Below are 27,841 nucleotides of genomic sequence, written 5' to 3'. Positions count from 1 at the left end.
CTGAGCCTCACTGTTGTGTTCATGCCAGCTGGATCGCTAGCCTACCTTGTATATAACCACTCTTTGACAAAAAAAACCTACATTTCCAAAGAGAAGATACCTTTAGGTGCATAAGCCTAACTTGGCTCCCCAGACTGCTAGTCACAGCTACATCTAATTTGTCAGCATATAAATTATATAAATTCCCCCTAATAAACTATTACACACATACAACCTCAAATCTGACCACAACAATATGTATGAAGTATTTAGATTTTGGCAGATCCACTTTGTGCATTTTGTGCTGTTAGCCCGAAAGGTTACTCTGACGCGATTCAAGTGACAGTTTTGAGATCCTATTGTAACTCCATTTCACACACATGAACGCATCACTGCACACGAGTTAAAACCCACTTAAACACAACAATAGTCGAAATTACTGTTTTAACCTCTATCTCCCGCACACACGGCAATGTAATCGCCTTAAATCATATTCCAAGTGCTTACTCAGTCCCTCTTATCTTGACGGGATTGCTGGAATGCTGCCTACCTGCCTACCCGCCCCCTCAGTTTGCTTAGCTAAACAGTCCTGTAACTACTCCACATATGTGTAAGTGCTTTAATGCACTGCAAGATTAGATGCACGCTTTCAAGTGAAGGACACTCTCAAAATACTCAGTCTGGAACGCTTCGGTCTGACTTTGCAGGTAACTGTGAGGCGACACTCTGCGACTTTTCTGCATCATAACCAAATATTTTGTTTAACCCTCCTCCACCTCAGTGGCGACACGTGTCTTAAAACAGCTATAAGATACACTAAAACAACAATACAGACAATGCCTTACTTGCAAACGAGAAATGTTCCTGACAATGGTTCACGAGTTAAATTTGTTGGTAAATTGCTCCAGTGCTATATTTTTTTTTTGGTATGGAATATCTGTTTAAGGCTTGTATACGTAACCTGTATCGTTTTGTACTAAAAAATAAACATGTAATAAACTAATATTCTCTATAAAGCTGAATAAAGTTAAGTTTAACTTACTTTTGGAATATGAGCATCAAGAATTAGGCGCCTTCCTCACCCAAAGTAGAAAGTGGCCCAAAAAAACCCGCAATTCAACCATTTTCTCAACCGCATCAAGCTTTCTTATTCCACTTTGATTTTAAAAGAAGCAGCTCGCCTATTCTTTACACTTTACACCAACCATATTGAATAAATGCATGAGATATTTAACAATAAAAATGTCAAAGTTCTTAGCGTGCTGAAGATACAGTATAGTATGTTTACACATGAACTAGGAAGAGGAAGACGGATTTCCTCGTTGGGGTGGATGCTGGGTGAGCACTCACAGCGCCACACGCCGGTAGTGGCAGAGAGAAGCACTGCAGTACTGTCCTGTACTCGGAAAAGGTGAACAATACAAAATCTTACTTACAGCAATGTCCAAGTATTTTTCAACATCCCGAAAAAAATGTTCGTATCTACCGTTTTTCGTAACTCGAATGTTCTTAAGTAAGGGAGCATCTGTACATCATCCGTTTTTTTCTCATCTCTTCTCACCTAATTAAGCTTCCTTATCCATTTAAATATTGTGTGTGTTTTTCCTATTTTATTGTGTGTGTCTCAGGGAATTTTCTATACTAGTAAACCCCTGAATTTCAATTTAGAAAAATGTTAAAAGTAACCTCAAAAGAATGATTAAAAAACAAACAAAAGGTTGTTTTCTTCGGGGTATTAAAACACATCTTCTGTTTTTATCTCTATATTATATTTTGGGGATTTCGATTTTTTCGTTAGTTTTAGCTCCTAATTGTAAAATAGGCATTAGGGACAGCCAACCAAACACTGGGTGTTAACCCCTGACGCAGCTTAAGGGCTATACAAATAAACATGACCTGACTTGACATCTAGCCTGGAGAACCCAAGAACCCTTTTCCTCTTTGGGAAATTATGACCCGTGGGTTCTTCAGGGTTAATAACCTCTATAGGTTGAGGATCAGTGACGACTCATCGATATTTACTTCAAGAACAAGGCTAAAAGTCATTTTTCTGCAATATATAACATATTTATAGTTGTCTTGTCTTTGTAAGGGGGTGAGAGCTAACAAGCTACGCTTCCTTTCACTCATTTCTGAATATGTCTTTTGTTTTCTATTGCTTCGTTTTGTGGTGTATGTAGCTTCCTTTTTTTTCTTTTTTCCATTTTTACATGGTTTTATTTTCCTGATTTTTTTTTTAACTGGAAAAAAATCTTATTTTATATTCAAAAGTATTCTTCCTACTGAAAGAAAATATTGGATTAAACTGAGCAATAATGTATGCTAAATAAACCACAACATTTTAGATTGCATTTTTATTTATTTAAACCATATTTTTGAAACTGGACTTTTAGCAGTACAGTTTAAAATGTGTAATTTTTTGCTGTATGGCAGCATCAATAATCATATTTTAATCCGTTAATAATTTGAACTAATTCATTCGGTGTACCACATTGGCAAAATCAATACAATTTATCGTAGAGTTCTTAAACTTTACACTTAATTTGCAGTTATTTTTTTGGTAGATGCTTAAAACAGCGATCTATAATATTTGTAAATATCTAACTGAATTTCTTCTGGAGGTACTTGGGGATTTTGTCGATGAGATCATACAGAATGCATATATTTTCTCAGTCTAATAATCCGAACAGTCTCCCTTTGTGTAACACGATTTTTTTTCTCATTTCAAAGCAAGACTCTAAAAATAAGGAACCCAAAAAAAAAAAAACGCCTTTGTTCTCCTTGGCGTCTCTCCTATATCACAATGACAGCAGTGAGGCGAAATTACCCAAATAGAAGAAAGGGTTTTAAACACATCTCTTTAGAAATTGTCTTTCTCTATTTGAATACAAAAGCACTACCTATTATGTTCCAAGTCCTCCATGCTTGACATTTAAAAAGCAAAAGAAAAACCCATAGTCTCTTATCAGCCTCTCTGTTTTTAACAAGAGACTGCATGTATTGTTTGCATGATCAGTGAGGCCAACTTGAACAGAATAAAGAGCTTTACTTTGTTAAGGACTACAAAGAACTACAGCAGATAGCGATGGCAGCACATGAACGTGAAAATGAACCACCTTTATGAATAGCTGCAAAGCAGAGGATGCCATTATGAAATAAATATCACAACAAAATATTAGCTACAACAGGAAAGTAGTTACCTATGACTGGCTACCTCAGGCAGGGACAGTCAGAATTTATCACCTTTTTTATCCTGATCCATTTTCATTCAAAACCTCTAATATTTTTTATGAATGATAATTTCATTTATTTGCATGTCAAATAGAATAAGTGTCGGACAACTTCAAAGTGTTCGGAACGAGCACGCAACCATCCTCTTAAGAGCAGATGGACTGGAGGATCCCCCTACACCAGCCTCGCTTCACCCACAGATGACCCTTACTAATTAATTTATATGATGACTGTGCCCAAAGCAGAAGCTGTTGAATCGTTCATTTACATTTTGATATTCCTGACTGCATATGTTTTCCCTTAATGTCAGTCTTTGACCAACTTAGGAGTTCTTGAACTTTCCCAGCCTAGAGTTTTGTCCGGACTGTTCTTTTGTTTTTCATTATCTCTCGTCCTCCCATGTGTGGAGTGCTACCTGTTAATTTCCTTTACCGCCTTCCGTAAACTTATCACTCAGCTCGTGTGCCTGCGCCTGGGCCCGCCCTAGTAAAACATAACAAAGTTTTAAATTCTTTCTTTGAGAAGTAAAGAAATGTTGGTTTCAAGTTTTTCGTATCCTGGAGCAATATATCATCAATTAAACCTTATTTTGTGAGTCTTGTCTGCAGTCGAAGGTCATATCAGACCCTGTTATGTACACTACCCCCCCAAAAGCCTAAATTGCGTGTTTATACATCAATAGGAGGTGGATCCTTTTTTCAAATGACACATTTACGCGATAGGTACAGCTGGGTGAAAAATAATCTGGACTTGAAAGCTCTGAGCTGGACACCTTCTCAATCGGTTTGTGGTGGGAACCTCAAACGACACACCTCACCTTTAGTAAATGGTGTTTATTTTTTAATGAATCACATTTTATTTTAGCACTAGGTGCTAAAATACACACACAGCTCCTATAATATCCTACACTGTTGATACATACCATATTAACAAAGCCAGCTATGCTGCATCATAATGAAAAACATTACATAACATTTGCAATCAGCTTTGACCATCTCCCCAAACAAAATAAGAAATTAAGAAATAACCTTTAATACTTGAATTTTTGACGCGGAGGACATCACTTCACACCCCTGTGGCAGGTTCCTATCGGGGGAGCGATGTGACCCGACACCCACAGAGATGTTGCAATCACCCCCGGTTACAGCGGCAGACAAGCCTGGGGGGACTTGTTCTATTCACAGCAAGATCCCCACGGTAAACCGCAAAGGTCTCCTTCTTCCCCCCTGCCTTCGTCACTGCCTAACGCCTTCCCTGCAAACTTGTTCTGTCCTCTCTCACTCAACCATCATTCCCCCTTTCCTTTGATCCGTCTCTGGGGAGGCAAACCGTGCAGCATATGCAGGCAGGAGATACAGATTGCACATTGTTGTGTGTGTGAGTTCTGAGGGAGGGGGTACCTAAATGACGCATTACTATATTTTCTAAACTATGATGTGCATCTAGAAACCCATCTTTAGAAAGAAAAGAGAACGTAGCCTTATAAACCTGCTCTGCCTTAAATACTGGAAAATTAGAAAAGCATTATTAAAATTAAATGATACTGCATACATCAACTGTTTTGCCTTTGAGAAACATATAGAGTGCTTTTGGTGCCCTCTTGTGGTTAACTTATTAATTGTTTGTTGCTAAAAGGAAACAAAAGAGAACCTCAGAACTTCAACGGCAGCTTAGAAGCAATACTTGGTCGTAAGTATGAAATGTATTGTGATTACCGGATTTTCTGCACTATAAGGCGCATTGGATTATAAGACTCACCCCCTCAAAATATATTATTTATATTTTTCATATATAAGCCCCACTGGACTATAAGGCGCATGGAAGTCAAACTACAGTAAGAGCTACCGGTATATATTAGTGCAATGACGCTGACCAAAAACGCAAAACATTGTGTGCAAAGGGAATCAAGTCTGGGTCGCAAAGTCTAATTCATCGTCAAAAACGGTATTTCACTTGTTGTGCTTATTCAAGTTTATTTACTGTATATCTTTCAGGATGACTTGCTGTTTTTTCCATTCTATAACATTTATTTCTGGAACTGTGAGTATAAACAGTGCGACAATGAAATAAAATTGAATGCCTTTTCATATGTCATCAGTATCACAGTGGTTAGACTTGGGCGCTCTCACCACGTTCAATAATTGCACAAATACAGTAGTACACTATAAAACATAAATAGGGTAGTATACAGTAAAACTCATATAAATACGCAAACATAAATACTGCATGTATTTACAATCAAATCCACTGTATTTTTCAAATTTCTTGATAATTGGTGCGTCGTACAGTCTGGTAAATATGGTACTCAAATGACGACTTTGTTTATGGTATCGTTTTATACAAAATTACCTGTGGATTGTTGTTTGGATGTCTTACCTTAGCTTTGTCATGATTACTGATGTGAATGACCTATGCCCGCTCCTTTGGCGCCAACTGCCTTGAACTCTGATTGGCTCCCTGTCCCTATTCAAACCCACTTTTATCTGTCCTCTTTTGTCAGTCCGTCTGCAAACCTCAGTACTCGGTACTCAGAACTCCCACCTGTCCCGTTTTTGCTCCCGTCTGTCTCCGGTTTTTGACCACAACCACGTTTTTACTCTCCCGTCCCGGCTTAAGACCCATTTCTAACCCCGACCACGTTTATGCTCTCCTGTCCCGGCTATCGACCTGTTTTTCCCTCCTTGACACCGCCATTGCTCGACGCGGAAGATCCACGTCCAGCAATTGCCGGATCGTGGGCGCAGCCCTTCCCTCTTTCCTTTAATAAAACTTGTGAGAAACGTACGCAATTGGGTTCTGTGTCCGTTCTGGTCCTGACAAGCTTAACATCTATCTGTAAAGCAAGCTATGAAGGGTACATGTACTTTGATTTTAACTTTACAGGGGACTTATAAGGATAACGGTTGAGGCCATTTTTTGAATAAACAGCAAGTAATCGTTCACTAGCCGTTTCGCTGCTGAAAAATGGGATACTTCGGAATGAAGACAGCACATTAAGTAATTATAAATTTATCAACAAATGTTAGTGGTTCAAACCAGATGTTACATTGTTAATTTACGTTCTATGAAATAAATAATTCCAATGTATGTATATTTATTTATTTTCATGCAACCCTAGCCCTTAACTAGTTTTAATTTCATGCGGCTTATAGTCCAGTGTGCCTTATATATAAATTGTATATCACTATAGGGGTGCTGAAAATATTGTACAGAGGAGAGGTGAATAAATGTGATGTCCTCTCAAACACCTTTAAATATCATTGTTCAAGGTCAAATCCTCACTGCTGCACAAACAGTCCCTTTAAGACCTCATTCTTCTCCCGCGCTCTGTTTATCACCCCTCTCTTTTCCGAAGGCACATGCGTGAATACACACATGGCTCCCTGGCTGGGTCCTTGAAGACCCTCTAAGCTGGAAGGAAGGAAAAGTACTTTTCTGCCTCATCAGCCCGCTAAGCCTGATGCGGCGAAAGCGCGGCTAAAGGCTGCTTGACGACAGACGCTAACCGCTAATACGCGCTTTGCAAAGCATGAAGGCCGTTGGGCTCTGGCTAAAGGCTAATGGGAATCGAGTCCTAACGGCTTTTGAGCCCGCATGAAAGAAGACTGACCGCTAAATGATCATCTCTTTAGCATTTATATGTTGAATGTCATCATGGCAAATCTATTCCGGGCATTTGATTAGATTCATTTTCAATTACATCAATCTATCAGAAAGAAACCTCCCTGTTGGTTATTATAAAAGAGAATATATTACATTTTCGGCTTTCAAAGCAACTGATCAAGACACTAAGCCAATATAGGAGCCTCAATCCAAACCCCTCAAAAAAAAAAGTATAATTAATATATATATATATATATATATATATATATATATATATATATATATATATATATATATATTTATATATATATATATATACATTACAGTTGTATGCAAAGGTTTGGGCACCTATGATCATTTTCAAGATTTACCTTTATAAATCATTGGTTGTTCTGATCAGAAATTCCAGTTAAATATATCATATGGCAGACAAAAACAGGGATATCTGAGAAATTAAGTTTATAGGATTTACAGAAAGTGTGCAATAATTGCAAAAATTACATCAATATTTAGTAGATCCTCTTTTTGCAGAAATAACATCCTCTAAATGCTTCCTATAGCTTCCAATGAGGGTTTGGATTCTGGTTGAAGGTATTTTTGACCATTCTTCTTTACAAAACATCTCCATTTCAGTCAGGTTTGATGATTTCCGAGCTTTAAATCACACCACAAATTTTCAATAATATTCTGGTCTGGGGACCTCAAGCGACTCTGTTTATGGCAGGTGCGCAGAAAAAGCTTCTGTCGCATTACTCTCCCACACAGCATCTTCTTGTGCAAAGTGTGCTAAATAGTGACACTATCTGCAGCAAGATCATGCTGTAGGCCTTTGGACCTGGTCTGTGGGTTGAGTTTGACTGTTCTCACCATGCTTCGCCTCTGCTCAGCTAAGATTTTTCTTGGCCTGCCACTGCGGGCCTTAACTAGAACTGTGCCTGTGGTTTCCATTTCCTCACCATGTTATTCACAGTGGAAACTGACGGCTGAAATCTTTGAGCTTGCTTTTTGTATCCTTCACCTAAACCATGAAGATGAACAATCTTTGTTTTCAGGTCATTTGACAGTTGTTTTGAGGCTCCCATGTTGACATTCTTCAGAGAAAATGCAAAGAGGAGAACAAATTGCAACCGGCCGCCTTAAATACCCTTTGTTTGTCTGCTATTTAATATATATATATATATATATAACTGAAATTGCTGATCCGAACAACCAATGATTTATAAAGGAAAATATTGAAAATGATCAGGGGTGCCCAAACGTTTGCATACGACTGATATATATATATATATATATATATATATATATATATATTTCCATAGTAATACCCAAGTAGCAAAAAAATACATTTATAATAAAACTTAAGCGCCAAAAGGACTTTCAAAAGAAGTCATCAATGGAACACTTTTGACTTTTCCGTGTGATAAAATGAGCAGATTTTGATCCCTCATATTTTTCAAGTACTCTTAAGAGTTCAAAGACAAATTTTGTAAGTGTACGTGAACTCCGCTGGAACCAGCAGTGATCTCGGCAGGAAACGTAAGATTAAACAAGGTTAAATTTAGTTCATATTAAATATTAAACTTAAACTTGAATGACTTCACTGGAAGAAGATTTCTTGGGATAAAAATATATTTTGGTGCAGTAATGGGATGATAGTGAAAGTCTGGACCACACACCCACTCACACATTTGATCATAACTGTTGATGTTTACTCACCGGAGCGGTTGTTTGGGGACGTCCTTATGGGGGACACGGAGGGGGTTCGAGAGGAAGAGTAGGGTCTCTGTCGATCTCGCTCGATTGTGGAGGCAGAACCCACAAAGTGATACTGGGAGTAGCCGTCCTGGGAGAGAAATAAACAAAAAAATACACTGATTACACAAATAACAAAATTGTATGTTTGAGTGTAAACAAAGGGTAAAACCCAGTTACGTGCAGTGATGAGAGGCAGGTGAGGCTGTGCATCATGGAAATAAAATATTCACTCATTCAGTGGCATAATGTATGTTTTCAGAAGGGCCGGCATTGTTCCTGAATGCCAAAACGTAAAAATAAAATTTTTGGTCATACTTTTGAAAACATTTTATAAAGAGTTTGGCTCAGCTCATCAGTCATTATCAAGCCTTTGGGTATGATTTCAGGATGAAAAATCACAATTGGATGGATCAGATCTTTGTCCACACATCATGGAAGCCCCTACTTCCTAGTTTTGCTTCCATTATCCAGCCATTGAGAGTGTGTAGACAGTTCATGAGTAAACGTAGTGAATCAGTGTAGTGAGAAAAGCAGCTATAAATATATATAAATGTTTTTGAGATGAAGTGTTTGAGGAGTATGTTAGGAGTGAAAGATTGGAAATATTGAAAAATGAAATTGTGAGGGACAGAACTGGAGTAGTAGTGGAACGGAGTATGCGTGTAGGTAAGAGAGTACTTGGTTGGTTTGGACACATGGAGAGGATGGATGAGGAGCGAATGTTGAAGAGGATCTACAGGGCAGAAGTAAATGGAAGGAGATCAACAGGAAGGCCGCGATTGAGGTGGATGGATGGTGTTATGAGTGCACTGCAGGAAAGAGGTCCGAAATGTGGTGGAAGCTAGAGCTCTTGTTGGTGATAGGAATGAGTGGAGAGGTGTTGTAAAAGGATAGTGGGATGTTTAGACGCAATGGGCAGGGCACCCGTATGATGCGGCAGGGGTAAACCAGTGAAAGCTGTCGGGCTGTTGAACAGAAGAAAGTGTTGTGTCACCCTGACTGGAGTGACATGGCCACTTTCTTGTGTTTTGTTCATCTGGAGGGACGAAAGCATGACCAGCTTGAGTGTCAAGGTGCTTAACTTGTTTGGATGTTTGGGCATTTGGGTTGGCCATGGTTAATTTTTTTGTGTGTTTTGCTACTTTTCTTTTTTATTTTCTATGTTTTTATTTCTGTGTTGTCGGTCACCCCTCTCGAGGAATATGATCACAGTAGATAGATAGATATCTTACATATAACTTTCTCTCTACTCCATTTCCTAACATTCATTTCTGGTACCGTGAATAAAAACAGTGTGATAATGAGATAAAATGTAATGCCTTTTCGCATGTCTTCTAATTCAGTTTTTTTCAACAGGTCGGTCAGGTCCCAAAAGTCGGTTGCGGAACCATTTTCAGTGGGTCGTGGGCTCGAAGAAAAGAAAAAAATTGCTGAGGGTTATTTAAACTCCTAAACAGTAGATGGCAATAATTCAAACGCGAGTTAACACACCCCATTTCACACAACAGAAATATCCAGATAATTATTTGTAAAGATGTTGCGCATGATCAAACACAGATAAAGCGGTGAATGTATGAGAAACGAATTTTATCATCTTGAAGATAAAGCCACTGGAGCTTAACGTTTTGGATTTTATGAACAATGCTGCTAATTGAGCATTAAAAGGAATATTATCAATGGAAATTGTTATCTTTTTGCTGTTCATTTAGTTTTGTTTTTTAAAAAATGTGAATATATTCGACTATCTCTGGTTTAAACTGCACAATCTTTTCATCCAACACATTTGAGAAGTGGAATTTGTTTCTTGATTTGGGTTTGCAGCTTGTAATTAGGGTGGGACGGTGTGTCCTGAAATCAGACCAGATAAGAATTACCGATCATAATCACTGGTGGGATTAGTGGTTAGGATTCGGTGCTCTCATTTGCATCCAATATTTTTGGACTGATCAATCTTTGCACAAATATGGTAATGTATCACCACAAATCCATGTATTATGTGCACCCACACTTATTTTTGGGGTAAAAAAAGAAAAAAACCCATTACACACAAATAAATACAGTACGTCAAAACATTTTTCATATCAAAGAGAAATGAGCAGAAATCTAAGGATTCACTGCCCGGGCAGCCTCATTCCAATCCATAATTGTCCTTTCTATTCATCCTTCATGTTCCAAATTGTACTTTCAGTGCCAAAAATGGACAGAATCACATCAATCACCTCTTTCATTATGAAAAATTACTCTGAACACAGAGGGGGGAAAAACACCCACCGAACAACTGTCCGACACAATTGAAGGCATTTGCATCGCCGTCCTTTTATTACTTTACTGGCAGGGACATTTTAACACAACAACAAGTTAGCATGAATAATTACTGCAGTGCCAATGGCTGTTCCAGTGCATGTGTGTGTTCTAGTGTGTGTGTTGGTTTAGCTGCAAAGCACTTTTCAAAAATGGATTATGATAGTCGGCAACACTCACAGGGCTGGAACCCGATTCAATTTAGCATTACGATAATTGGCTACCTTTGAACGCATACCACAGAAAGATGATTAAAAAATAAAAGAAAAAATAAATGAGATGTGTTCCATTATTGAGTTTCTGTCTAGAGGACATGAGGGAGTACTGGCTTGCATACGTTTGGAATAGAATTGTTCCCGTAAATTCTGGACTACAGAACACACCTGATTAAAAGCCATATACGCAAATTTAAGGAAAAAACTCATTTTCGTACGAGCCGCAATGGATTTTAAGCTGCAGGCTCAAACAGCCATAAAAATGATCTCATTCACGTCTATTATGTACATTGCATTTATTTACATTAAAAAACAAAAACAAAAAACACAAAAGTAACACAATGTGCAGCAATTAAGAAACAGTAGTACGATAAAAATCATCAAACATAAATACCTCAAATCTTTCTGTAAAGTAGTGTTGGCTTATTAAATATTTTAGCGCGGCAGCAAGTGACTAATTATTGAAAATATTTATCCAAATATGACTTTATAGTTTTCAGCTCGATAGACATTTATGTAAAATTATTTTTGTCGCACTTTTCATTGTTGTTAATGCCAATTTAAATCATGTTGACAACTCTGTTGAGATTCTCTGCTGCGGGCAGATTCTGCAAGCGAGTAGCAGCACAATGTGTTACTTTTCTTAAAAACACCTGCTGATTCTGCCAAAACCTCAATCTTAATCAATAAAAACGGTGGGAATCTCATTCATGCATGTCACTAATTAGATGACGAGTAGTTTGGCAACCAAAGGGAGTCATAGCTAATTGTGACGTTTTCCTTCTCGGCTAAGTGTTCGTTTGCAAGCTCTCAAGGTTGGCGTACATGTTTTCTTCCACTTATTTTATTATGTGTCTATTTTAAAGCAGTATCCTGGACAATCTGTGATTTTAATTAGATTTTGTCCATGCCAGGTTCTTAACTTTGACATTCAGAGCACTTGGCAGAAATTGCAATGTGTTGTTACAATAAAATTGTCAAATTCCCCCAGGCCGCACCAGTTCAAAGCCAGCTGCTAGGCACCAGGCGAGGTGATCCCCCCCCTCTAAGGATGCGCTGCCACGTTATAACAAGGCTCTGACAGTCACCCGAGCTGGCAGATCCGCACCCTTGTGACCAGAATAAGCCACACCATATTTAAAGGTATTCCCAAATTCTTGAACATTCGAAATGGGACAAAACAATGGATGTTTTTTGTATAAAATCTCTATATTTTTGTTTGGTGTAGTTCAATTATTCTCCGAGATGATTCATTTGTCTTTGTCATCCTCAATTCTGACGTCATCAGATGAACACAAACATCCTAGCAAGCCATATTGTTTTACGTGTAATGAGTCAAAGAGGTTATGAGTGTTTTAGGCCACATTTTGGTAGTTTTTGTGAAGAATGCCAAGGCGTTGTGTCACAGGTGGATACAGTAATGCCACAACAAAGGGAAAGCAGACACAAAAGGGCTAACTGGCAATAATAACACACAAAGAGCCACTAACAGGGGGCTAACAGGGAGCAAACAAAACAGGAGCATTGCTAAGGAGCCGCTTAGCATTGGGGGCTACACAAACACTACATCAACCCTCACAGCAAAAAACACAAAGAGCCATACTCGCCTACCTAAAAGAAGCCAAATGCTAACAAGGAACGCACGTTATTACGGCGGCAGGTAACACAGATTTTGGAGATAAAAGCACACAATTCCAACAAAACAGTAACAAGGCTCCAGCCAACAGGGTTCCAATTTTCCACGCAGAATTGAGCGGCATGCAATCGCTGTTTACTAAAATCGCTGTTCACTACAACCGCTGATTGTTTCGGAGCTGCCTCACATATTGTGTTAATGGGTTTTTCCATTTGAAAGTGTTGTGCTCCCTCAGTGATGTCACGACACTACAGCTAACACGCCAGATGTTTCAACTTTGAGAAAAAATTCCTCGAGTCCCCCGGCACATGGAATATTATGCAATATATTTGCATAATTGTAGGAAAGAACACTACTCATTCTGTGCCTAATTGAAAGATAAATTCTGTTTGGAAATCTGCTTTAAATCTGCAATGTTTAGTAAAAAGTAACGGTTTGTAGTCCAGAATTTAAAGGGGAAGGGACTGGCTGTAGAGAAGGAGGGATTCAATGAGGCAGAAATAAGGGAGACAAAATATGACAGCAAGTAATGAGAGCGGCCAGAGTAATGGCTGGACAGTAATAAGCGAGGCCTGCAGAAGGAGACCCTAACAAAAGCTCAAAAAGTCACTGTCGTCCTCCTTTGACATTCCCGCCAAAAGCAATGAAGACAAATAGAAGGCGGCTGGCTTACATTCTGCATCGGACACTAGCTCCACCCTCTCCATCTGTATTCCTATTATGAGCCGTGTAGCCTGCTGATGGGGCGCACCGCCGCCCTCAATTGGACACTGTCAAAGTGTCATGTTTCTTAAATGAACACGCTCGCCGAGTATTGAATAATGAATGCATTCGCAGCTGAATGATTGGCGTGCATCATTTGGCTGGTTCTGGGATCAGGTCGGGTCTTCTGGTGGGCTTCCTGACGAATAGTTAAACGCTATATTCGGAAGAGCGAATTTAGACGAGTGAAAGGGGTGAAATTGTTAGCTGTAAAGTTTGAAAAATGAATGATTTATTTGTAAAGTTTTACTCAATGCTGGGTTATTTCAAGGAGTGGTTGTGAATTTTTTTTGCACCACTGATTAGTTTAATGCCTTACTATATTCACGCGGCCCAATAATAATATTACCGTAAATTCCGGACTATAAGCGGCTACTTTTTTCCCAAACGTTCAACCCTGCGGCTTATTCAGTGATGCGGCCAATTTATGTAATTTTTCTAACAGCCGTCAGCGGCGCTCGAGTACAAAAGGTAATATTTAGACCGGTGGAATATATGCGCCGAGTAAGACTGCAACTTCTTAGCTTGTGCACAAATTAAATTAGCGTAGACATATCCCCATCATGCAAATTGCAAAAAGAAAGGCACATGACGCAGCTTTCAAGCTAAACGCAATGGAGCAGTCCGATAAAGAAGGAAACAGAGCTACTGCACGTAAACTTTACTTTGGGAGCATGTTGCTAGCGTGTTTTGGAATAAGGGAGCGTGGGGCGACGTCTTTATGACAAAGTCTCTTTCCCATACTGAAGGAAGACGACTTTGATGACGTCAGTTATAAGGAGGAAGATGAAGGCGGTTTACCGTGATTTCTACATGAACGGTATGTTTTTTTTAACACACCCTTTTGCTGAGTTGCGAGCGTGTTGCTAGTAGCGTTTTGCTACCCTTCACAGGCACGGTTTGGGATGAAAGTTATAATATTATTATTAAAGCTTTGAAAACTCTCTCGGTGTACCGTCTTTCTTTGTAAATATGTGCAACCATGTATAATATGTATTTGCAACTGTATATTTTTGTAATGTATTTATTTTAGAGACTTATTCTGCTATGTTTTCCACGGGCGAATCAAAAAGAAGGGGCGAAAACCACGGGGACTGACATGAAGTGGAGTAAAGGTGAGACGTGTTTGTGGACGCAGCGGACAATAGTGGATATATATTTTTCCCACCCTTACCTTTAGAAATATACATTTTTTTTCCTTGGATTATTTTCAACGGGACCCGGACTCTGCAGGTCTGCATCCAACCTTAAGTACTGGTATCATATTCCGTTCATTTTGCCGGCTGTGGTTTTTGGTTTGTGTACTTTATATTCAGTTACAATCGCGGGACTCAAAATCATGTTTGGGATTATTTTGTGATTGTGTTGCATGTTTAAATGTGGGTGCATGCGGCTTATATACAGGTGCGGCTTGTTTAAGTGCAGAAGCGGTTATCCTCTTAAAATGTGGTGGGTGTGGCTTATAATCAGGTGCGCTCTATAGTCCGGAATTTACGGTAGTAATGGTACCAATAACAATAAATGCAAAGCTATTAGAAAGCTTTTAACATTGTGCATAATGCTGGATATAAAGAACATAAAAACTAACTGTTTATAAAATCCGACATGCTAAAATTCAAAGATATATTAAGAAGTAAACATCTATTAGTAGTATAGAATGCAAGTAAGGACCAACTACCAACAAATATTTAACAGTTGTTTCCCAACAAAGTAGACACTCATTATCTTGGGGAATCCATAACTCCAAGGTCCAGTAGTCTTTCACACCATATGAAAATGTGGGGTCTAAAAGAAACCATTGACGTGTGGGAGAGCTAGAAACATTGGCCAACGATAGAAAATGCACCAGGCAAAGAAGTTTTTTAGCCAGTTGCAACCGGGGAGATGAGCTCTTTCCATACTCTCTCGCTCAATCTCAATCTCGGTCATCCCCTGTCTGCCTCTGTGTTTTATTGAGATTACAAGACATGGAAAAGTACTGGTATGTTGAGACAAAAGACAAAAGACCAAAAACCAAAGACAACCCCCCTTGAACAGTACCAACACCTTTAAACAAAGACAGGAAGACTAGGAGACGACATCAAACTGATTAGAAATACACACCTTGAGCAAATACGTTTAAGCCTAAAAAAGAAGGCATTGTCCATCCATTCATCTATTATCTGCACCGCTTATCCTCAGTAGGGTTGCGGGGGTGCTGGAGACCATCCCAGCTAACTTTGGGCATTGGGCATGGAAAACCCTGAACTGGTTGCCAGCCAGTCGCAGTGCACACAGAGACAGACAACTCACTCGCTCATCCACATTTTGGGACAATTAAACCGGCCAATTAACCTGACATGCATGTTTTTGGAATGTGGGAGGAAACCGGAGTACCCGGAGGAAACCCACGCAGGCACAGGGAGAACATGCAAACTCCACACGGGAGTATATATATATATATATATATATATATATATATATATATATGTACTGATCTAGATTAACTAGGAAGAGGGATTGGATTACATCTCATCATCACATTGTACAATGTTGCTTAGGCTGAACTCGTTTCCCATAATCCTCCATTACAGGGTTGTACAACGTGGCACATAAAACCATAAAACAGACTTTTGTGTGTTTATGAGTTACAGAAAATAAATAAATAAATGAATAAATGGCCTTTTATGTCGAATACCGTATGTAATTTCAGCTGTATAAAACACATACTGTCTTTCTGATAAGTAATGGCAGCACACTTTTTGATTATATTTCAATCTTTCAATTCTCAACAGCGCCTCCTGCTCCTTCTTCCTTTTTCGAATGAGGGAGCCAAGTTCATTTTCAAGTCGCTCATTCAATCAAAGCCCCTTCGATGAAAAATAAGAAGAAAACAAGCAGAAAAGGAGCTTGAAGCAGTAAACAAGGGTTGACCGAGTGTCGTTTGTGTCGCTGCGGCGATGATGTGGGAAAAAAAAGCGCCTGTGTGTTTGTGAACCAGCGATAGCATGTCTGATTAAGTGCCAGAGCTAAATCTCTTAATCAAAAAAACAGAGGCGCACTGGAAAACGCAGTGTGAAATTGTTTGGTTTGGGTTTTGTGCATGAAAGTGCGGGTGGGCCCATTACGTCCTGCTGGTGTAATCGGGAAAATGTTTGCTTGCATCAGACCGCGACCAATGTTGGGACTAACGTGGTACAAAGGAACACAATTACTTTTCTAGGCTTACAAGTACTGTAACGAGTAATTGTGCGGTGCATTCGCAATGATCGCAGCAAGGCTTTAGGGCTAGGACCTTAGCTTGGCCTTTTGGCTGAGAGTAAGTGTGCCGGCTCCTAGGCTTTGTAGCGTATTATGAACTGACCGATAACGGATAATGGATAATGAATAACGAAGATAGATCAATAACCCTTAAAAACCCCAAAACCCCATTACTAAAGAAATTGTGTGTTTAATTGCTGTTAAAAATGTCGGAAAAAATTGTTAAAATGTCACGAAATTGTGAATATGCTGAATTGCTGTTGAGATTGTCGAGAAAAATTGTTGAAACCTCACATTGTTTATTTGCTAAAATCCGAAAAAACAAAAACAATAAGTATTTAATTGCTGATAAAAGTGTCGATAAAAACTCATATTGTTGGGATACGATATAATGAAATTGTGTGTTTAAATTGCGGTTAAAAAAATTGTTAAAACGTCATATAACAAAATTGTGAACATGCTTAATTTCTTTTAAGATTGTCGAGAAAAATTGTTCAAACCTCACATTGTTTATTTGATGTTACTAGTGTCAATGAAATTGTTCAAACCACATTGTATGTTATTGCATTACCCACTACTTATTAAATGCAGATTATGAGTTGTATTGTCCTATAAATGCTGATTACCCCTACTGGATTCATGTTGTCACACACTCTAAATCCCCCAGTGACAAAATCTTAGAATGGGTTTATTTATTTCAACCTACAATGTACAACTGAATAGAGTTATATGCACAAGCACAGATTAGGAGGGCACTGAATTTCTCCTCATGGAGAATTTCTCCCTACTATATACTCTCGCATCTAAGAATTTACTACTTTAAATACAATTGCTGAAATCAGGGGGTCAGCTTATATGCACATACCGTAAATTCCGGACTATAAGCCGCTACTTTTTTCCCCAAACGTTTAACCCTGCGGCTTATTCAGTGATGCGGCCAATTTATGTAATTTTACTAACAGCCGCCAGCGGCGCTCGAGTATAAAAGGTAAGATTTAGACCGGTGGAATATATGCGCAGAGGAAAACAGCAACTTCTTGGCTTGTGCATAAATTAAATAGCGTAAACATGGGAGGTCGCTGGTTCGCGCCTCGACCGAGACATACCTAATTGGTATAATGGCGGCGCCCTCTGGCTGCGGCTGCATCGACTCGCTACAACGGGTCAGATGTATCGACATTTCGTTCTGTGTACATTGTTACAAAGAATGACAATACAAAGGAAATTATTATTATTATTATTATTATACCCTCATCATGCAAAATGCAAAAAGAAAGGCACATGATGCAGCTTTCAAGCTAAAAGCAATCAAGCATACGATAAAGAAGGAGCAAGCGTGTTGCTAGCGTGTTTTGGAATAAGGGAGCATGGGACGACGTCTATATGACAAAGTTTCTTTCCGACACTGAGGAAGACAACTTTGATGGCTTCAGTTCTAAGGAGGAAGATGAGGACGGTTTACCGTGATTTTTACAAGTATAGTATGTTTTTTTAACAGACCCGTATACTGTGTTGCGAGCGTGTTGCTAGCGTGTTGCTAGCGTGTTGCTACCATTAACTGTCCTGTACTAGGCACCGTTTGGGATGAAAGTTATATTATTATTATTAAAGCTTTGAAAACTCTCTCGGTGTACAGTCTTTCTTTGTAAATATGTGTAACCATGTATAATATGTATTTGCAACTCTATATTTTTGTAATGTATTTATTTCAGACACTTATTCTGATATGTTTTGCAAAAAAAAGAAGGGGCGAAACAAACGCGGGGTGACGGGAAGTGGGGACCGGTAAAGGTGAGTGTTTGTGGACGCGGTGAACAATAGTGGATATATATTTTCCCACCCTTACCTTTGGAAATAAACACTTTTTTCCTTGGATTACTTTCAACGGGACCCGGACTCTGCAGGTCTGCATCAAACCTTAAGTACCGGTATCATTTTCCGTTTATTTTGCCGGCTGAGATTTTTGGACTGTGTACTTTTATAAAGGACATTCAGTTTCAATCGCGGGACTTAAAGTCGGGTTTGGGTTAATTTTGTGTTTGTGTTACATTTTTTTAATGTGGGCTCATGCGGCTTATATACAGGTGCAGCTTGTGTAAGTACAAAATCGGTTTTCCTCTTAAAATGTGGTGGGTGCGGCTTATAATCAGGTGCACTCTATAGTCCGGAATTTACGGTATTTGGTTGTGTGTCACCAGTAGTGAATAGTATGGATCGCATGGGGAGGGGGTGTGGCTTACAAAACCAAGGGAAAAAAAGTGCAAACGTGGGCATATGATTTACTGTAAAAGTGTGCTGAATATTGGTCTTTATATTTGTTAAATTATTTTTGCAACAGACCATTAGTGGAGACAAAAATGAAAAACATCTTGGACTGTTTCCAGAAATGGAGAAGATTTTCGATTGATTTGAAGCTCAGAAACATAAAGGATATAGAGTGTCTTGGCTAAGTTCGTTTGCAAGCTCTCAATATTATCATTAATTCCACAGGTTGGCATACAAGTTTTTTTCCATCTAATTTATTATGTGGCCCTAAAGCAGTTTTAGGGGGTCGGCTTCTGTGCGAGTATGTTCGGCAGTGGTTGGCCGTCTCCTGGACTAACAAATATCTGTAACTTTAAATAGATTTTTTCCATGAATACTCATTAAATAATTCCAAATTGTCTTTCAGCTTCCTTTAATTTCATCCCAAGTTTGTGTTCTCATATATACTTTTTTAATCAATTGCATTTCAGTCATTACTTTTTGTCAGGTAAACAAATCTACTTGGAGGCCTTCACAATGAGTTCTGCAGGCCGGTTAGCATAATTTTAGTAAATAGATCTGTTGCGTTAACCAATTGTATTTTGAATTGGGGACACCAAGGCCTTCTAGCAGGCGTATGGAAACGTGAGCGTTTTCACATGAGGACACAGAATAATTGGCTTGTGATAGAGTGTGCTAGCCAAAGCTAGCAAACAGTATCTGTAGCGAGTTGCCAAGCAAATATATTATCTGTGTCTATTGTGAAAGTCATGGCCCGTCCCTGGATATACGGTAATTTGTAACTGCATAGTTACTTTAAGAAGAAACGTGCTAGTTTCTGGTGTTAGGAATCTAGCACGTTTACTTTTTAAAAGAAGTAATTACTAACTTTAACTAAAGACTGTTTTTCAGTGACGGACCCAACACTAACCGCGACCCAGACGACAATCGGACATTTGTCGTCGACACCGACGGCCGAGCGGTGTCATTCCTCCGAGAAAGGAGTAAACACGAAACAGGGCTGTAGGAGTCATGGAAACCAAATAAATTTGGGGTTTGAAAGCACACCGGAGACTTTTATACATGATTCATCTTTAAGGCGAGCGAAAGTGCGCTGAAAACAGATTGGGGCTTTGGTTTATTAATGATTGCCGCACCACTGATCTTTTCAAGACATCTCTGATGCTCTCTCCATGCAGTTACTGTTTATTTATGCCTCCCCCTTCAACCAACCACCGCAATTCCCTTTTCTGTTCCTCTGAAATTTCCATAGCGAGAAACTCGACTTAGTCCACAGTGCTGTCGCCTTACAAAAACAAACAAGCGTACACAAACCACACACACACTCTCAGAGAAAACGTTGAAAAATATGTCGCTAAACATTCATTTGGAGTAAGGAACAAAAAGATTTATTCAGGAAACTACCTTTTAAACAATGTTTGTTATACACAAACTTACCTTGTTTGCTTTTGCAATCGATCTGAAACTTGCTTCTAAATTGTATGCTCATCGACAACTGCTTTGGAAAAATTCGGTGTGAGTTAATCACGGTTCATGGTTAACTAGTGTTTCTCAAGCTTATTGTGTCAAGGCACATGTTTTTTCAATAAAAAAGTCTTCAGGCACACCAAACGTCAGAAATGTTTAAAAATCTATTCCCGGCACGAATTTCATGTTATTTTTTATAGTCTCATCTTATCTCATCTCATCTCATCTCATCTCATTAGCTGCACCGCTTATTCTCAGTAGGGTCGCGGGGGTGCTGGAGCCCATCCCAGCATTCATCGGGCAGTGGACACCCTGAACTGGTTGCCAGCCAATCGCAGGGCACATGGGGACAGACAACTCACTCGTGGGAGGAAACCGGAGTGCCCGGAGGAAACCCACGCAAGCACGGGGAGAACATACAAACTCCGCACAGGAAGTCTGGAGCTGGATTTGAACCCACGCAGGAGGTTCCCATGACTTGAACTGTGCCGCACATGCGCTAACCACTGCGCAGCCGTGCTGCCAATTTTTATAGTGTAAGTCACAAATTGGGGTCCTGAAGTACTACCAAGGTATTCTTATTGTCGCTGTAATTTTGTATTTTACTATAATTTGAACCTGTTTGTAGAGTTATATTATTTTTTAAATTTAGTTTATTTTCTGGTAAAATAACAAAAAGAATAGTTAAAATAACATTGATCTGTGGAACATAAAAATGATTTACTGCGTTCTATTTCTTGTCTTTGTATTTATTTTTTGTAAAATAATGATTAAAAACAGCGAAATAATGTGAAAGCTTCTTATTTTATTTGCTTTATTATTTATTTTAGTATTATCTGAGAATATTCTAAAAATACAACAGAAAAGTGTACAATTTTTACTTTATTTAATGTATTCAATATTTTTGTTTACTTTTACTTTTTCAGTCTAATCATAAACAGCTCCATCAAACAAACGTATCTGAATGTTACCTTAGCGTTAGCCACACATCTTTGTGTACACTTAATATACAAAACTAACACAAACTAATACCACAAATACGTCCATACTTACCAGGACAAATGTCTTGTAAGAAAATCTTAGCACTAGCTTGATATTGTTTTTCAATTAGCATAGCTTTAAATCAGGATAGAGTTATCTTAGAGTTAGCTTAGCATAAGAGGCGTGCCTTTGTGTAGAGTAAATATAGAAAACCAAACCAAACTAACACACAACAAAGTGTTCTCTAAACTTCCAAAGACAAATATCCACACCCAGCTTTAGCTTCTCATTAGTTCGTTGTTTAGATATTGCAGCAGTAGCTTAGAGTTAGGTTAAACATTAGCTGCTAACTGTGGAGGTACATATGAACAGAAACTAACACCACACAAACATTCGCCATACCCACAAATGAAATGAAATGATCTGCATTTATATAGCGCTTTTCAAGTCAATGACTTCCCAAAGCGCTTTACAATGTGCTCCACATTTCCCAATAGCGGCCTTGCAGCCATGTAAGGCGCTAACCTGCTTGTTGGGGGTATCAGGGGTTCAGTGTCTTACCCAAGGACACTTCGACATGTAACACGGACGAGCCGGGATTCGAACTGGGATCCCAAGACGAGCGCTCTACCTCCTGAGCTACTGCCGCCCCGACAAATGTCTTACAAGAGAATCTTAATTTTAGCTAAACATTAACTTATTGTTAGCTACACACCATTATGAACATTAAACATGTAAAAGTAAAACAACAAAATAACACCACACACACATTCTCCAAACTCACAAATGTCTCTGCAGAACACCCTAGGGCGCAGGTGTCAAACAGGCGGCCCGCGGGCCAGATCAGACCCGCCAAAGGATTGATCCCGGCCTTCGAGACAACACTCAGAGAAGCGCAAGAGAAAAACAAGCTGCAGGTTGAAATATGTCAACTTGATGTTGCCAAAGCCAGGTGCCTCTCACAAAGACACTTTACTTGTATTTATTTATCTCTCTTTCTCTCCCTCTTTCTTTTACACCTCTTTTCTCCCACTCTGTCCCTGTCTCTTTCACTCTCCGTGTCTCTCTTTTTCTCTTCCTTTATTGCTCTTTCTCTCTCTGTGTCTTTCAATCTCTTTTGCTCTAACTTCCTTTTTTCCTTTTCTCTCTTCTCTTTCTCTCTTCATACCCTTCGCGCTTTCTTTTCTCTTTTCTCTCCTTATGTCTTTCTATTTCTCTTTGGATTTCTTTCTTCCTCTCCCTTTCTTTTCCCCCTCTCTCACAACTTTTTATCTTTTGTTTCTCACGCTCTCTCCCTCTCTCTCTTTTTCTTTCTTTGTCCCGCCATCTCTCATTTTCCCTCCCTCTTTCTCTTATTTCTTTATTATATTTTTCTTTCTCTTTAATCTACTAGTCCAGCCCCCGACAGAATGTTTGTTCTATCGCGTGGCCCCCGGTTAAAATGAGTTTGACACCCCTGCCCTAGGGTTAGCTTTGCATTAGCTTAGCGTTAGCTAATCGTAGCAATAGCTTAGCATTAGCCATAAACTGTCGAGGTAGATAAAACATACAAACACTAACTAACACCACACATACCTTCTCCATACCCACAAAGTCAAATATCTTACAAGAGAATCTTAGCGTTAGCTTAACGTTACCTGACTGTTAGCCACACACCTTTGCGTACATACAAATTATCAAACTAACACAAACTAACTGCACACAAATACAAGAACTTCTAGAATCAGCTGATAAAAACCCAAGAGTTGATTTTGAAATGTAGCATTTGGCGCAATGATGTTTATCTATTTAAGGCCAAATTTGAAGTGCTCTTAAGAGCAAATTTGTGAGGAGGAAAACAAGACAAACAGCACTTGTCAGCTGAAGATAATTAAAGTTGCTGCCAATACAAACCTTACCTGAACTGCATTGAAAAAGTCCTCACTAGATTAAGCATTTCCCCTTATATACTACAAATTCATTCTTATAAATGTACATAATTGTATGGTTCGTGCACTAGGGTTATCAGTCTATAAGGATTTTTACATAATCACATTTATTTAAAGTTGGCTAGTAATTAATTACCAATTGATTGCTGTTTTTTTCTGTTCTAGGTGTAACCTTACTACTTAGGGGAGACTCTAAGATCTATATTGTTAATACGTTTTACTATTTATCCTAGCATTTTCTTTTTCAAATCTTAGTTTTCTTTTTTAAATCTTAGTTTTCTTTTTTAAAGTGGGCACCCATTTTTCGAGGCTTGTCACTGGAAGACTTTATGTTTGTGCCCCAAGTCCAGAATATTCTGTTTATTTATTTATTTATTTATTTTTTGGGCGATAAAACTGAACTGCTCTCTTCAGATCTTGTTTCTTTGTCAAAAAAAAAACTCGGTCGGAATCCACGAAGTTCAATTTGTCACGGTTGCCATGGCGCCCAATTGGCCCCGCCCGTGTGGCGCCAGCTGCGGCTCGTTGATAGATTGGCTTCCCTTCTATTTAAGCTCAGTGCTCTCACTCACCCGTTGTCAGTCCGTCAACAAACCTCTGCACCCGCAAGACGTGGGTTTACACTCTATCCGGTTTCCTGCTTGGTTTTCCTGTCCAGTATTGTTCCCGTCTATTTTGTCCTGTTTAATATTGATCTCCAGTTTCGTTGCCGTCTAGTTTGTCCTGTTTAATTTCGGAATCCAGTTTTGATATCAATCCTGTCTGTCCCGTCCTGTCTTGACTGACTGTCCGATATCTGCTCGTGCAATTGGTATCCATCTCGTCGGCCTCTGGCTTCCTGTCATTTTAGCCAAACTACTGCCTTATGTCTTCCGCCCAACGATCGCCGAATCACTGGCGTTTTGGGTTAACGTGCATGACTGCCCCATTTCCCGTAAAATTAAAGCTTGTGTGAGAAACGTCACGCATTTGGGTTCGCCTCCAGTTACGGACGGAATTGAACACGCAGCGGGACATGGATTGTCGACGCCAATTGTACACACTCTTCAAGCAACTTTGGTGGCAGACATTTGCTTAACATTCATTACAGCTGAAGGAAAGATAATTCTCCATACCTTTAATTGAGAATCAACTTGGTGTATATTTGTCATTTGAGAATAAATGCAGAAAAACGGGACTTTAGCTTGTTGTGTAGCTGTTTGAGGAACATGAAAAAACAGCACAAAGACTCCCCCACTCTAATGACTCCGCTCCTGTTTACTTGTGATCCACTATTGATGGGAAATAAGTTCCTGGTAGCAAACATTGTGACCAACAGTTCAATGGACCAAAAAAAAAGAGAGTCCAACTACAATAGACTGGAAATAATACATGCCGTATAAGTCAACAATATTGATTTTATTTTTCCAAGAAGTTCCAAGCAGAGAAAACATTGATCTTTAGCCTGGAGCGATTTCACCTGACCTCAAGATAGTAAACAAACACACACAACTGCGCCGCGGTCATCCTTGTTTGCACTGAGGTCAAATCATTTCAATTATTTAGAAAACTTTTTGGGGTAAAATTAGAATTCGATATCTGTGTGTGAGAAACGATGCCCAATAACAAACGTATAATTGCAGAAGCGTGCAATTACATGTTTTGAGGAAGCCGGAGTTGCACACATTGTTTCGAATGGTTAATAGGAATCAGTTTGTGTCTGGTGAGGAACAGTCAGATATACAAATAAATGAACCTACATTTTTTTTGTCATTTGATTGGCAGATCAAGAAAGCTCTAAATAAACTGTAGTGTAGAAAACATGTTCTCTTGTTTTACTTTAACTTCTAAATAGAGTCCATCCCCCCATGAATAAATCATAAATAGTAATTCTAAAATTTAGAAAAGACAATGAAATGAGAAAAAAAAGACTTGACTTGCTGTTAGCTTGCTAAAATTGTTACTGTTTCTATAGTTTGGGGCTGCGGTGTGTGTAAAATCAGAATCCTTGGTTTCTCTATCGCCCTCTGCCACAAGTCAATGGAATTGCATGACTCACCGTGCATCTGCAGAGTCTAAGTACAGTAATGCATTACATACTGCTGCTCTTGAATAGATGCATCAATAGACAGGGTTGGGTAGGGTTACTTTAACTTGATTACTTTCAATTACTTTTGGATTACTCCAATACCAAATCTGCTAACAAAAGACAAAAGAAACTAAATATTAATAAAATTATGACTCACAACACGTGGTAATCTTTCTCTCCTGGCTTTGATCTCTTTGATCTCCGGCATAACTAACATAAAATGCGACAGAAACAAAATGAAAATAAATCCAAACAGCTTGCCAACATCATTTTTGCCGTTCCATGTATTCCGTTACTCCCCAAGCCTGCACAAAATTTAGTCATTTTATTCATATTTAGTTTCTTTTGTCTTTTATTAGCATATTTGGTATTGGAGTAATTGAAAGTAATCAAGTTAAAGTAACCCTACCCAACCCTGTCAATAGATAAGTAATCCAGGGCAGCACGGCGGCTGAGTGGTTAGCGCGTGTGCGACACAGTTCTGAGGTCATGAGATCCAACCTTCCTATTCTCCCCGAGCTAGCGTGGGTTTCCCTGGGCACTCCGGTTTCCTCCCACGTTCCAAAAACATGCATGTCAGCTTAATTGGCCGGTCCAAATTGTCCCTAGGTGGAATTAGCGAGTGAGTCGTCTGTCTCTATGTGCCCTGCGACCGGCTGGCAAGCAGTTCAGGGTGTCCCCTGCCCACTGCCTGAAGATAGCTGGGATGGGCTCCAGCACCCCGGCGACCCTACCGAGGACAAGTGGTGCACATAATGGATGGATGTATGGATAGATAGACAGGTAATCCTCTATTGTAAAAAAAGTCTATGCACTAAGAAAAAAAATACGTAATAACTTGACTTGTTCACAGATCCTTCAAGCACCTGGGTTGTCGGGGCACCACTGATGACACAACTCTGGACAGCATTTTCCACTTCTGAAGGTTCCTGGCCAGAATATGGGTCCAGGCAAAGTTGGCACCTGTCAATTGCTTGCTCGTAGGGTCCAATGTGCCCTCTAATGGTGTTGCGCACCATTTTCTAGCTATGTGGCTGATGCCTAGAAGTTCCCTGTAGCATCGAATCTCCATGGTCTGGATCTTCCTTACTAGCTTAGTTGTGAGAGCGTTTGCATGAGTCTAGTTTTTAAATTCACTGCTCTGCTATTGTCCCTCCAGATGGGTTTAGGTCTGGCAAGTGTGGCTGTGGTTTGAGCATTCCTGCCCTCTCTTCTGATATGACAGATCCAAGATATTTAAATTTGGTGACAGGTTCAAGCTAGGTGGCACAGCGGCTGAGTGGTCAGTTCTGAGGCACAGTTCTGAGGTCATAGGTACATATTTAGCTCTCAACCTTCCTGTGTGGAGTTTGCAAGCTCTCCCCATGCCTGCATGGGTATCTCCTGGGGACTCAGGTTTAATCCCACATTCCCAAAACAAGCGTGGCAGGATGATTGGTGACTCCAAATTGTCCCAAGGTATTAGTAAATGTGTGAATGGTTGTCTCTGGAACTGGCTGGCAACCAGTTCAGGGTGCCCCCTGCCCACTGCCCACTGCCCGAAGAAAGCTGGGATTGGCGACCCTACTGAGGATAATGGATTGATGGACAGGTTCAAGCTTTTGGTCGTTGATGGTGATGTTTGTGGTGATACATGGGGGGTTAATGGTCATTAATATAGATTTTCTGTGCCAATTTTCACACCATACTGGGTGATGCTTTGTCATGGCGATTAACCGTTTCTTTGAGTTCCTGTTCTGCCAATCCATTAAACATTATCAGCAAAATGGAGGTTAGTGATTTTGTGTCCCCTCATGCTGACTATACCTACATGTTGGTCCAGGGATTGCTAAAACCATTAATTCTATTGTTTGGGGAAGAAGTGTTTGTCAGATCAGAAATCCTTGATTTTATTATTGCCCTCTGCCACGAGGCAAGATAGGTGCATATTACATCCAAAAATTGTGAACTTAAATGAAAAATAACACTGAATAAAGCACAGCCTCACCTGCCTGCCCTCACTGCACATGACCGTTATGGATTGAATAAACAGTGTTCATGATAAAAGCATGTTACCTTTTTGTAGAGGGAGCGCAAGTCTCTATACTGCCACATACTGCTGAGCACCTGAGAGGCCGCCTTAACCACCTTGGCAGAGTGTCTGAAAATAGAAGAAATGCATTGTTACCTCTCAAACTTTTATTCCATTTCCAGTCAATTCCACCTTGGAAAGATTGGTGGAGGTTGTGAGCTTTTTGAGACTAAGAGGGCCACTGCTCTAATGCGTATTCCGAAGGAGTTTAAAAGTCCCCCACCTTTTTCCTCCCTCGCTGCCCGGCTACTTCGTCTGCAAAATGATTCCAGAAGGAATCGGCTCATAAGCAATGGCTCTCCGGAGAGGGAAGGAGAGCAGATGCTTACAAAATTAACA

The 27,841-nt window shown here is 39.5% G+C and overlaps 1 protein-coding gene across 4 annotated transcripts in view; it reads right to left on the bottom strand.

Annotated features, from left to right (window-relative positions):
- ctnnd2a (catenin (cadherin-associated protein), delta 2a) overlaps positions 1–27,841 on the bottom strand; it is a 464,623-nt gene that overhangs the window by 7,484 nt on the left and 429,298 nt on the right. For all 4 annotated transcript variants that reach the window (XM_088322042.1, XM_088322045.1, XM_088322044.1 and 1 more), the window contains exons 21-22: positions 27,487–27,571; positions 8,530–8,656 (exon numbers count right to left, since the gene is read on the bottom strand). In XM_088322042.1, coding sequence (XP_088178168.1) covers positions 8,530–8,656; positions 27,487–27,571 — 212 coding nt within the window. The remainder of the gene's footprint in view (positions 1–8,529; positions 8,657–27,486; positions 27,572–27,841) is intronic.

Source organism: Urocampus carinirostris, chromosome 18 (assembly GCF_059441175.1).
Source record: "Urocampus carinirostris isolate Australia breed hairy pipefish chromosome 18, RoL_Ucar_1.0, whole genome shotgun sequence".
In the NCBI taxonomy this organism is placed as follows: Eukaryota; Metazoa; Chordata; class Actinopteri; order Syngnathiformes; family Syngnathidae; genus Urocampus; species Urocampus carinirostris.
Note: the sequence above shows the minus strand (reverse complement) of the source record. Positions and strands in the feature narration are given on the sequence as shown.